The sequence below is a fragment of the Peromyscus californicus genome, unplaced genomic scaffold, assembly GCF_007827085.1.
Source record: "Peromyscus californicus insignis strain IS unplaced genomic scaffold, ASM782708v3 Scaffold_15__1_contigs__length_86483966, whole genome shotgun sequence".
In the NCBI taxonomy this organism is placed as follows: domain Eukaryota; kingdom Metazoa; phylum Chordata; class Mammalia; order Rodentia; family Cricetidae; genus Peromyscus; species Peromyscus californicus.
Window position 1 is genome coordinate 2,732,760 of NW_026294447.1, and position 12,909 is coordinate 2,745,668.

General features: G+C 45.9%; 1 protein-coding gene across 1 annotated transcript in view; it reads right to left on the reverse strand.

The window, feature by feature from the left end:
• The window catches only part of Cdhr3 (cadherin related family member 3), a 76,829-nt gene extending 74,720 nt beyond the window's left edge, over positions 1-2,109 (reverse strand). The window contains exon 1 of the mRNA XM_052738298.1: positions 2,004-2,109. Within this exon, the coding sequence (XP_052594258.1) occupies positions 2,004-2,085 (82 nt within the window). The 5' untranslated portion in view covers positions 2,086-2,109. The remainder of the gene's footprint in view (positions 1-2,003) is intronic.
• Positions 2,110-12,909: the final 10,800 nt, after the last annotated feature.

Below are 12,909 nucleotides of genomic sequence, written 5' to 3' on the forward strand. Positions count from 1 at the left end.
CTCTACAGTTTAGAGTGACCATTATGATCAGGTTCTCAGACTCACAAAAGATGAGAGACAGCCAGACCACATCATTGAAGTCCATCAAAAGGTAGGTCTTGACCATGGTGGAAAATGAGTGATTCAGCATGTGGTCGACTAGGCCAGAAGAGATTTCTGGCAGGAAATCCCAACTTCAGATAGGAAATCCCAAGCACCCAAGGACTTGCAAGCCTGTGCAATTTGTTTATTCCACACACCTGAAGACAACATTCCAAACGAGAGTGTTCAAGCGAAAGCTACTCCCTGTGTCCCATCTAACTTCACTGCTCCCTAGTGACAATAAATGTCACCTCTCAACTCAAACAATTATAGCTCAAAAACTCGTATTTCTGGAGAACCTTCAAATGTTTACCTCAAGTAAGCACCTGGATGGTTCATGGCCTGCTTTAACTCTGTAGCTCTGCCCTCCACAGGCTAAAGCCTCAGGCGAAGTGCTCTCAATATGAGGAAGCCCCGTTATTTTTTTTATTAGCAGGTCGGAGAAGAAAATCAAATGTTCATTTTTATGGATCTTGAAAAAGCATTTTGATTTAAAAATCCATTTTGATTTAGAACTAATAAACCAGATAAAACCATCTCCTAAATGTAGAAAACATTTCTGCCTTACACCAAAAGCTAGCATCCTGCCTTGGGGTACAGAAACAGAAACATACATTTTCCTCTTTAGTTATAAATGGTCGGGAAGGACGGGTTGGCAATTAGATAAGAGAAAGAAATGGCACATAGAACAATCAGAGCAGAGGACTACCAATGTTCATTCTCTTCAGTCCTGCAAAGTACATTCGATTAAAGGGGAAACCATTAAAAATAGTAAGATCAGTCGTTAACCGGCATCCGTACATTGTATGACAGTAAGCTAAAGGATAAAAGGGAAGAGAAGATTTTTATCTACAAATGAAAAGAAAGAAAAATAACTACCACAAATAACTGAGGTCTGAATGTAAATACCAACATAAAGGAAACTAACTGACCCCTGAGGGAAGCAAAGGAGGATTTGAGCAAATACCTAGAACTCTGATTAGGGGACTCAGCAGCGTAAATCGTCACACTACCTTTTACTAAGCATTTACTATGTTCTAGGTCCTTCTCTGAGTGTTTCATCATATAACTCACCAAAGATGTAAATTACCCCTAAATTAACCTGCAAATTAACGTGAGTGAATTCTATTTATTATGCATATATTACTTATTCAAAATATAAAATTTAACTAAAAAAGCTTAATTTCAATAGTCCAAACTGAAGGTATTCTTTAAAATTATACAAGATTCTTGGGGGCTTAAGGGTTGAGAGCACTGACTGCTCTTCTGGGAGACTCGGGTTCAATTCTCAGCACTCACATGGCAGCTCACGGCTGTCTGTAGCTCCAGTTCCAGGGGACCTGACACCTTCACACAGACATACATGTAGGCAAAATACTGACGCACATAAAATAAATAAACCTTTAAAAAATAATAATGACTCAGATTCCTGAAGCTCTTGAATGGGGGAGAGAGTGCGGGAGAGTCAGGTGGAGTCTTGGCCCTTTGTCAGAAGGACTGGCCTCGGCTCACAGCTCCACAGCTGCCCTCCATATCTGTTTCCCTGCCGATGGTTTGCCAAGTGCAATGCCTGGAAGAGGACAAATTGTCACAAAGACTGACTTGACATCCGAACACAGCTAGGCTCTGAGAAACATTTTCCCAACCCGAGTTCTCAGAGAGACTCCCTGCCAGGCCAGTCACAGCAGAGTGAGGCCTGGACAAGCCTGGGCTCTGCTGTGGTTCTCTAAGTGCGTCTGCTCCAGGAACCCTGGCCGCAGGATGCAGGCCACCCCAAAGCGGCTGCCTTTCACTCCTCACAGCCGAGAAACCCTCACAGGAGTGCAGGCTCACAATGGCCACGTCCTCTGTGGGGGCATTCTCACAAAATGGTGTCCAGCACAGCAAGCAGGCCAAGCAGCTTTACAGCACAGAGCTCCTACCTGAGGTGACCCCCAGGAGAGCAAGGACAATGACTGCCCCCTGCATACTGGATGGCTCCCTGTGTGTATCCAGGACCTTCATCCAGTGTTCTGGCCCACATCTACTCCAGAGACCACAGCCTTCCTTCCCCTCGTGACCGGGTTGCCAGGCAGGAAATCAAGCAGGCTTTGGTGGTAACTAAAGGAGACTATAAACACTGCAGTCTGTTTGTTCCTTGACCTACTTGTGCGATAACCTGCTACCAGACAGGCCGGCTACCCCATCCTAGTTAGCCTAAGGTCTGTTCCCAAAGTCCTCATCCATGTATCTCCACAGAGAACTCAAGGGGAGTCAGAAGAGCAAAAAGTGACACACTGAGTCGGTGGTCAAAGCTGCATGTCCCTGTCATTATGAACACGGGGCCCGTTGTCATTTACCCGGTCAGGGCTTCAGGTGAGGATGTCACTACTGATCTGAACTGAGGAGCAGGACTCAGACCTGGAACTCACTGAAACTCATTCTCAAGACAATGGCTACGAGCTGGGACCAGACGTCTCCGTAAAGCAGACAACCGGTAGACGGTGCCCTTTGACGCTGTGTTAGTTACTTTGCTTGTGGCTGTAATAAAACAACTCAGGGGAGGGAAGGCTTATTTTACCTCACAAGCTGAGGGAACAGCCTTCTTGGGGGAAGAGGCTCAGGCAGCAACAGCAGGCCGCTGGCATGCTGCAGTGGTGCTCGGGCTGCAGAGCAGGAACGCTGCTGCTCAGCTGGCTTGCTCCTTTTTATTTAGTCTGCAGCGCCAGCCTGCGTGATGGTGCCACCCATATTTAAGGTAGATTGCCCCATTTCAATTAAGCAGTTTAGAAACCAGCTCACAAACATTCCCAGAGGTGAGTGTCCTAGGTTAACCATCTCAGACACCGTCCACCACCATGGCTCCTCCAGAGCCCAAAGGCTGGCTGAAGAACATTGGAGTTGGGCTTCTGCCCACTAGGAAGTGGTGTGCCCCTTTACGGAATTTCCATGACTGTTGCAGCACTGTGCCAAGGCACAAGGAGAGGTGGGTGAATCATCACAGCCTGGCTCCACGTTCACTCAGAAAAGGGGGTAATTAGCTCAGGGAAGATGGCTGAGGAGCAGTAGAGGAGCAATCGTGGTCCGTGGAAGAACCATCTCCTCCATCCATTCCCCCACAACAGGTACCTGCCTGCTGTAGGGAAGGGATATCCCAGGAGCCCCAGATGTGGAAGGGTTGACTAAACCCTCTGTCAGGGGTGGAAGGGGTGTGGAGGATCCCAGGCGCTCTGAAGCACAGGCTAACATACATGCAGACTGGTTCGGCCTGAGAAGTCGTCATAGGTGACAGGCTGTGAGCGGGCAGTTAGAGAGGGCCTGGTCCCTTGTCCTTTCTCTCTGCCCAAGCTTCCGCCCAGACCTGTATGGCAGAGAGGAGCTGGTAGGAGCCGTGCGGTTTGCCCAGTCCCAGCACCAGCTGCGCCAGCCTGCGAGTGGAAGAGTGGAAGGAGAGGAGACGTAGTCAAATTTAGATTTGTAGGAGTTGAACGGTGCTGGCCATGAGTAACTGGGCGACCAGAAAGCAATGTGCTAAGGGACAGGACAGGGAGATTCAAGCCTCACATTTGCACTTCCAGCACTCAGGAGGCTAAGGCAGGAAGATTGACAGCCTGGGCTACATAGTGAGTTTGGAGCTAGCATGGGCTACAGAGGAAGCTACTGCTCCGAAGCCAGATGAGAGCGAGAAGGATGCGGAGGGAAAGGGGAAAGAAAGACCATGTTACATAAGTCTGTTTCAACAGTGAAGAGAGGGAGACTGGAAGATTTTCAGCTCACTGAGAAGAAGCTGCTGGTGAGCAGCAATCCCTCCTGGGCTGGGAGAGGCCGAGGCTCAGATACACTGCCAGTTAGCACTCTCCTCAGAAACCCAGGACCGCAAGGCCGACTCCTCTCCTCCCATGGTCTCCAAAGTGCCTCTGTGTCACTGCCCTGGCTCCAGACACAGCCTCCTCCGCGGCCCCCAGTGCATCCTCCAGGCTTTCAAGCTCATTTCACAAGAACTTGCATCTGATCCTTTACTTTGCTGCTAAAATCACAAACCTCTTTGCCCTTCAGTTAACTGTCCCTGGATAAAGCAGGAAGATTTGGAACGCAAGTCTAGAGGCTTCCATTTGAAGTAGCTCAATGGTAAAAATCATAGGCTGTGTGACCTTAGGCAAATTACCTAACCTTGCAGATCTCAATTCTACTTATGCCTACCTGGAAACCAGGGAAAGTAAGTCCTGCAATCCAGTGTTACTGCTGCGGTGAATGAGACAAGGGAGAGAAGGCAGAACAGCCGAGCGTGTAGCACGTGAGTTTAGAGCACATCCAACAGTGGTCTACCCCAGAGGGGCGTCTGCAGGGCCAGCAAGGGAGGCATGGGTGGGCAGCATTCTCTGCTGAGGGAATACGCAACAGTTACCAGTTCTCACTCCTCAGTCTTTCCTGTCATATTAGTTACTGTAAATAATCCATTTCATTATGCGTAATTAAAGCTGAAGTGATGGCTCAGATTAAGTTATGGAAAACGTCAGAATAATTAAGGCTTTGAATTAAAGAAACTCACATCTGTTTAGTTTTTAGCCCGACTACATAGTGTTTTAATGTGGCCCTGTTTTCACTGGGTTTCTGTCAGCTCTCCCCCGCCTCCACCCGGCTCCCCTGGAGCATGTGGGCCCCTTTTGGAAGGTGCTATGTGTTTGTTTGTTTCCTCTTGTAAACAGCCTCTGTTTCCACTCCCAGAATGGGTCCATCACCAGGACTTGACACTTCTAAAAGCACAAGTTTCAGAGGAGGACTCTACCTGCTCAGAAGTCACAGCGGCCTCAGGGGACCCTGAGAGCCTAGTTCTCTTGTTACCTGATTGCAGGGTGCTGAGCTATTCCAGTCTCTAGGATCTATCTCCACAGGAAGATGAGTGAGGGACCTCATAGTCCGGTAGTCCTGGGCCAGAACTTTTGGGGCCAGGGAGCCTTCTGCGAAGTCTGGGCTGGCCTAGCAGCCGTCAGGCCTTGGAGTACTTCAAGGGTTCCCTGGGAGTAGCTCCGGTGTCCGGTGTGTTAGTGATGTTGCCTTCTGATATTTGACTTAGAACCTGGAACATACTTTTCTCCTGTAATCTCTATGTACCTGAAAGAAATAGACAGGTGAGAAATCGGAGCTGCGTGGTGAATGCTCAGTTATTCTGCCCTTTAACCATTCTGAGGGCGTGAGGTCCGGGATGGCAGTGACCTTTTTATCTGTGGGACAGAGCATGGCTATCCACCTGGCTTGGAACTCTGGCTTCCAGTAATGTAGACCTAGGACAGGACATGTGGGATTTGTGGTGGTATTGTGTTCCCTGAAATATTGTGCACAGTAATAAGCTTATCTGGGGTCAGAGAACAGAACAGCCACAATATTAAACATAGAGGTTAGGCAGTGGTAGCACACGCTTTTAATCCTATCATTCCAGAGGCAGAGATCCATCTGGATCTCTGTGTGTCAAGGATACAGCCAGGCAGGTGACTCATGTCTTTAATCCCAGGGAGTGATGGCAGGAAGCAGAAAGGTATATAAGGCGCGAAGATCAGAAACTAGAAGCTTTTGGCTGGTTTAGCTTTTAGGCTTTTGAGTAGCGGTTCAGCTGAGACCCATTCAGATATGAGGACTCAGAGGCTTCCAGTCTGAGGAAACAGGGTCAGCTGAGGAATTGGCAAGGTGAGGAAGCTGTGGCTTGTTCTGCTTCTCTGATCTTCCAGCATTCACCCCAATACCTGGGGTTTGTTTTTATTAATAAGAACTTTTAAGATACTTGCTAGAGGAATTTGCCTTTCCAGCACCTTGAACCCCTGTCCCCCAGGTCCACATGCATAATAGGGCCAGCATGCAAGTGGCACATGGCTCCAGGCAGGAGTGAAGCATGGCCCAGTGTTCTAACATCCACACCGTGTGAGCAGTGCTTGCGGGCCAGCCTCCGGCCAGTCTCCCCAAACTCTTCCAGGTGAGGGGAACTTGATGTTTCTTTCTTTTTCTTTCTCTGTCTTCCTTTTTAAAATTTTTAACCTTTTTATTTTTTATATATGATTTATTTTTATTTTATGTTCATTGGTGTTTTGTCTACATGTATGTCTGTGTGAGGGTGTCAGAAGCCCGGGAAGTGGAGAGACGGTTCAGTGGTTAAGAGCACTGGCTGCTCTTCCACTGGACCCTCATTCAATTCCCACCACCCACATAGAACTTGGCATTTCTTTGCACCCTAAATTCTTCCTATTTAACATGGTGCCAGGTGCATAGTTCGTGCTCAGACAACTGTGGAACTAACGATTCACTTTATAGTCTCCTGATCCTTACCTTTCTCTCTTTCTGCCCTCTCCTGAATACAAGCTCAATGATGTTCTGTGAGAGGATTCATGGAGTCGGGAGTAAAGAAATTCTGTAGCATTTCTCCCATCTAAAACCCAGGAATAGCTCCCTTCCACACCGGCCCTGAGGACTGTGGGAGAAACCAATGCCCTGGCAGCTCCTGGCAGGTGCCAGCCTGGTTCAGGGTGGGAGATGGGGAGACTGGCCTCCCTAAGGCCACCTGATCACCGGGAGTGTAAGTGCTTCTAGAACTCTGTGTGCTTCTGAGCCACACCTCCAGGAAGCCCAGGCCATTCCTATTTGTTTTTAGAACGGTTTGATGAAGACACATTTCACAGATGATAAATTGCATCCAGCTAAAGTACACAGCCCTCTGGTTTTTATTATATTCACAGACCTGTGCCGCCATTGTCACAACCAATCTTAAAACATTTCCATTGCCCCAAAAAGAAACCCTTCACTCCTTAGCAGTTACTCATTTTCCTCTAGCTTCTTACTCCCACAAACCTTCAACCATCAATCTGTTCTGGTTCCTGTCGATTCCCTTGTTCTTGACATTTCATATGGAACTATACAATATGTGGGTTCTGGGATTGGCTTCATATGGAACTATACAACATATGGGTTCTGGGATTGGCTTCATATGGAACCATACAACATGTGGGTTCTGGGACTGGTTTCATACAGAACCATATAACATGTGGGTTCTGGGATTGGCTTCATATGGAACCATACAACATGTGAGATCTGGGATTGGCTTCATATGGAACCATACAACATGTGGGTTCTGGGACTGGCTTCATATAGAACCATACAACATGTGGATTCTGGGACTGGCTTCTTTCACTGAGCATCATGTCCTCAGGGGCCGTCTAGCTTGTAGCCTGCCTAGTACTTCACTCTCCCCTTCCCCCTTTTTTTCTTTTTACTGCCAGATAATATTATTCTGCTCTATGGATGAGCCACATCTAGTTTGTTCATCCACAGAGAGACATTTGTCTTATTTCTACTTGACAAAGCTGCCATGAACATTCACACACACGTTTTGTTTTGTTTTGTTTTCAGGGAAATGTGTTTTCATTTCTGTTGGGGAAATACCATGAGCATAAATGTCAGGTCATATGGCAACTAAGGGATTATTCTTATGCATAAATACCTAACAACTAAGGGATATTCTTATGCTTTGGAGCCAGCCCCTCCAGTGTCCTTTGCTGGTGTCCCTGTTTTAAGCTGTGGGCTCCACATGTCACCTCTCTGACAATTTTTCCAAATATCTTTATACCAGCTAATCATTTCTCTCTTCCTCCTTTTTGTGATGTTCGTTTGTTCAGTCACCTGCTCTGTACCCTCTGTGCCCTCTGTGCATGATAAGGTTAAAGCAGGGGGTAAAAAAACAGAAGTTCCTTGGCCAGCCTAGCCAACACTCTGGAAGCACTGTTCTTCCAATTTACCCATCATCCGCCCATTTATCCATGCATCTATGCATCCATGCATCCAAGCATCCATCCATCCATCCATCCATCCATCCATCCATCCATCCACCCACCCATCAGTGCATGCATACATGCATGCATCCATCCACCCACCCATCAATACATCCATCCACCCACCCATCAGTGCATGCATGCATGCATGCATCCATCCATCCATCCACCTGTCAGTGCATGCATCCATCCATGCATCCATCCATCCATCCACCCATCAGTGCATCCATCCATCCATCCATCCACCTGTCAGTGCATGCATACATCCATGCATGCAGGCAGGCAGCCATCACTCCTATATAGCACACTGTGTATGAGCAACTGAGCTGGGTGCCAGGTCTGTTATTAGTTACTTTTAAATCACGTGTGACCAAAAGAAATGGAAGAAACAGATAAAAAGGAAGGTTTATTTTAGTTCTGCTCTGAGTGATTTCAGTCTTTCGTAACAGGGAAGACATGGTGGAGGGTCTCAGCTTCTGTCCACAGGAGCATGCAGGGGCAACCTAGACCAGGAAACAAAGGAAGTGCACAGAACCAGCAGCAGAGGTGACCTTCAAACTCCGCCCCTGCAACCGAGCTACAAAGATGCCACAGCCTGCAAAACAGCACCACTAGCCAGAGACTGAGTGTTCACTGAGCCTGTGGAGGACGTTCAGATCTAAGCCTGTTGTGACACAAGAGTCCCACCAAGGTCCCCAAACCTAGCCCAGAGACAAACTTATCCTAAGCCCACAATTACAGTCAAGTGAGCCAAGTACTGTGTTCAAGGGTGCCTGAGGCTGTGAGAGCATGGCTGAGTAGGGGAAGGGATCAAATTCAGATTGGAAGTACAACTGTCGAGAAAGCTTCCAGATGCAGGTGAGCAGGAGAATGCCAGGTGAAGGCCGGTCAAGGCGGGGAAGGACAGCAGAGAGGCCTGGAGAGTGTGGCTGTCTTGTGAGTCTCTGCCAATCGACTTATCTCTGGGGACCATAATTTTTAAGAAGTAAATTGTTTTTTTTTTTACTAGCTAATATATGCATACAATATAAAATTCCAAGTGTCCAGAAGAATAAATAACGAAAAGAAAGCTTTCTCGCCTTCGCCTGTCCCTTGCAGGCAGCCATTGTTAGTCTTGTGAACCTCCTAGAGACAGCTCAAGCATAAACACACGCTCATTTACATAGTCATTACTCTTGTAGAAATGGAAGCTTAGAACTTGATACAAGCTTGAGACGTCTGGGGAGAGGAAACCTCAGACATCAGACTGCATCCAGGCAAGTCTGCGTGGGGGTGGGGGAGGGGGTGGGGTGAGGGGTGGGGAGGTGCTCTTTATTAATGGTGGATGTGGGAGGGCTTAGCCCACTGTGGGTGGTGCCACCCCTGTGCAGTGGTCCCGGGTTGTTTAAAAAGCAGGCTGAGCCAACCAGTAAGCAGCGCTCTTCCATGGCCTCTGCTTGAGTTCCTACCTTCGGGTTCCTGGCCTGCTTGAGTTCCTGGCCTGGCTTTCCTTCATGACAGACAAGTAAGCTAAGTGAACCCTTCATTTCCCAAGCTGCTTTTGTGTCGTTGGAATAAATGTTCGAACACTCAGTGCATTAGAGACACTTGTTCTTTTTAAAAAGTAGGACAGAAGTTTCCGTCTTTGAAAACACAGGATAGAAACTGTGTAGCAGTGTCCTGTGTTATTTATGCAGTTCCCTATGGAGAGAAGTTTACTGTGTTTCCAGTTCATCTATTACAAATGAGACTGCAATAACTATGCTTGAATATATGTAATAAATATGAGCGTATGCTTGCAGATGAAATTCCTAAAAATGAAATTGTTGAATAGAAGAAAATGTGCATTTAACTTTTTGATGTATACTATCAGAGTATTTCTTAGAGATTTTGTTCCAACATTTATTCCCACAAATGGCATTTACAAGCATGGAAGAGGCCCCGGACCCTTGATGATACCATATTATCAAATATTTTATCTATCTGTTAGGTAAAGAAATATTTCATTGAAATTTGCATTGCTTCTCAAAAGTGAAATTAAGCCATGCTTTCCAATATATAAGAGGCCCTGGGTTTGATTTTAGCACCAAAAGAAAGGAAGGGAGGGAGGGAGGATAGGAGGAGAAGGAACCAGAGGTGGAGTAAGATGGCAGTTGAGCCTCTGACATCTGTCCTACCAGACATGTCAAATTGGGCAGCTTATCAGTAGACAAATGATTTTTGTAGGACTAAGAAATCAGATGAGAGGCCACAGTGTCTGCTTGTAAATTATAACAAAAAGCTGAAAAGTGGAAGAAAGCGGGCAGAAGGGAGATGCCCATGCTGCCCCTTTCCCAGCCAAAAGCAGCCCAACATGGAGAGAATTAAAATCAGACTTTAGACATGATATGCAGTACCAAAGTTAATGTTGGCAGAATTAATATAAATATGGATGTAGTACTGAAAGTGATTTACAGATTCCAGGCTATCACCATCAAAATCCCAATTCTTCACAGAACTGGAAAAGAACACAGCTGACCGAGAAGAGTTTGCAAGTTTTTAGCATAAAGAAATGATAAATGTTTGCAGAGACAAATACGCTTAGTGTTGTCAGGCCCGAGAGAAACCCGGGACAATGCTCACTCCGTACCTGTGGCTCATCCCAGCACTTCTCACCCACCCTAACCCTCTCCAGCCCAGGGCCAGGCTTCCCTTCCCTGTATTACTCCGTGTGTGCTACCTCTGGCAAGAGGGAGAGAGAGCAGGGAGCAGGTAGAGCATGCTTATTGGGGGGATAGAGGGTTGAGACAGGGTTTCTCTGTGTAGTTTTGGCACCTGTCCTGGGACTCACTCTGTAGCCCAGGCTGGCCTCAAACTCATAGAGATCCACCTGCCTCTGCCTCCCGAGTGCTGGGATTAAAGGCGTGCGCCACCACCGCCCGGCAGAGAGTCACCTCGTACATACAAACATGGGCTTACAGAGCTATGCCACACATGATTACATGGGACGTAAGGCCCTGGAGTGACTAAGCATTTTACCTGACTGCTGACAGTACATACACGGTCATGTGGCTCCAGAAGTGGCTAAGAATAATAACAACCAGGACAACCCCTAAATGTCTACACAGACTCCAAATATGCCTTCCACATCTTTCTGTCCCACGCTGCCATTTGGAAAGAGTGTGGACTGCTTACAGCCTTGGACGTTCCTCCACCCAGAAAGTCTCTTGTGTCAGCTCTGTTGTGTAGTGTGATTTTGTGGTATTCCTTGGCCCCTAATAGCCAGGGTCTCCTTTTGCTGTGAAACACTTACAGAAACAAGTGCTCTTAACGACACAGCCATCTTCCCAGCCCCTACAGTAATACTTTTTCACTCAAGGACCGTTAATGAAGCTAAAGTTAATAGGTAAGATATATAAAGAAAAAGATCAGTCTTGACATACTATTTTTTGTAACTATTCTGTGAATCTAAAATTATTGCAAAACTTTGAGGGAAAAGAAACCACGTATTTCCACTTCTGTGAATGTTCTGGTCACTTCTACAAGATTATTGGTATTTTCTACTGTCTTTTAGAACCTTGGTCTCTTAAGGAAATTAGTATACATTATACTTGGTAGTATACATTTCATTCATGTGTATTTATGAATATGCATTTCATTCATGTGTATTTATGAATATTTATGCATTTCATTCATGTACATTTATGAATATTTATACATTTCATTCATGTTTCCCAAGTTACTGTTGGATTTTTTTTCCCTTAACTTTATTTCTAGAGATTTTTGCTGTAGAATTTTTCAAACTTTTGATACAGTCAAACTTCCTGTGTTGTGTCTTAGATTTTGTAAGTTTCTTTAAAAGGACCTTTATTTCTGAGATGAAATTTTTCTGCATCTTTCTTGTACCTTCATGGCTTTGCTGCCCAGTGTAGGCTCTGGTTTCTTTGGAACTGTCGTTCAGGTTAGAGTGAGATCCAGAGGAAGTGTGTTGCCAGCAGCCGCCTCAGAGTGTGCTTCCAATCACAGGAATCACCATTTCCTGACCTGCTCTGAGTTGGGGTCCTCACAATACCTTTTCTTCTTACCCGGGGAGTAGTTAAGCTTAGGATAGAGCTATTGAGCAGAAAAAAAGAAAAGAAAAGAAACAAACAAACCAAAAAACTCTGTGTTTATCTCATTCTATCTTATAACTAAAAGAAAAGAGGAAGACTCCCCTGCCCAGAGCAAGTCACTCAAGAGAGCTGGGACTGCTGGCCAGAACTTGCTCCTGGGAACCTAGGCCACTCACTTGCATGCCTGTGGGTGACTAGAGGTTGAATCAGTCACTTTGCTCATGGTAACTCTTTCTTTCACAAAGAATTGGACTGACTAGTTGGAGGCATGATTTCAATCACTGTCTCCTGGCCAGGAGAGTTATTCAGGATGAGGTAGTTGGTGCCGCCCCCTCCCACCCCTTCCTTTGCCTTGAGCTATGTTTTTCTTATCTGACCTCATGAAACAACATTAAAGAGAAGCTGATGGCCGGCTATGGGCCTTTTGACATTCACAACCCTCTATTTAGACTCTTTTTTAAGTGTTTTCTTCCTTTACAAATAAAGACCTTAGTCAATCTTCAGTGTCCATCTGAATGTTTCTCTTCCATTTTCTGCTTTCTGTTATTTAGAATTAACTACTTGTTTGTTTTCAACACACAAGAAGACACTTTTTTGTTGTAGTTGTTTTTAATTTTGTATGTGTGTGTGTGTGTGTGTGTGTGTGTGTGTGTGTGTGTGTGTGTACATGAATACACATGCCATAGCACACAAGTGGAGGTGAGAGGTCAATTTATTGGAGTCAGTTTTCTCTCCAAAATATGGAACCCAGGAGTTGAACGCAGGTTACCAGAACTGTAGCAAGTCCCTTTATCTTCAGAACCGTCTCACCAGCCGAAGATGTTTTAACCACCAATGTCTCAGTGCTTGTATTTAAGATTTTTTTACAGGTTTCTTTGCATGTTTTTGCTTCTTGCATTGCATGCTTTTTTTTTTAATTATTACCTTGTGTAATGGGCAAGAATAAGACCACTACCACACTTTTGAGC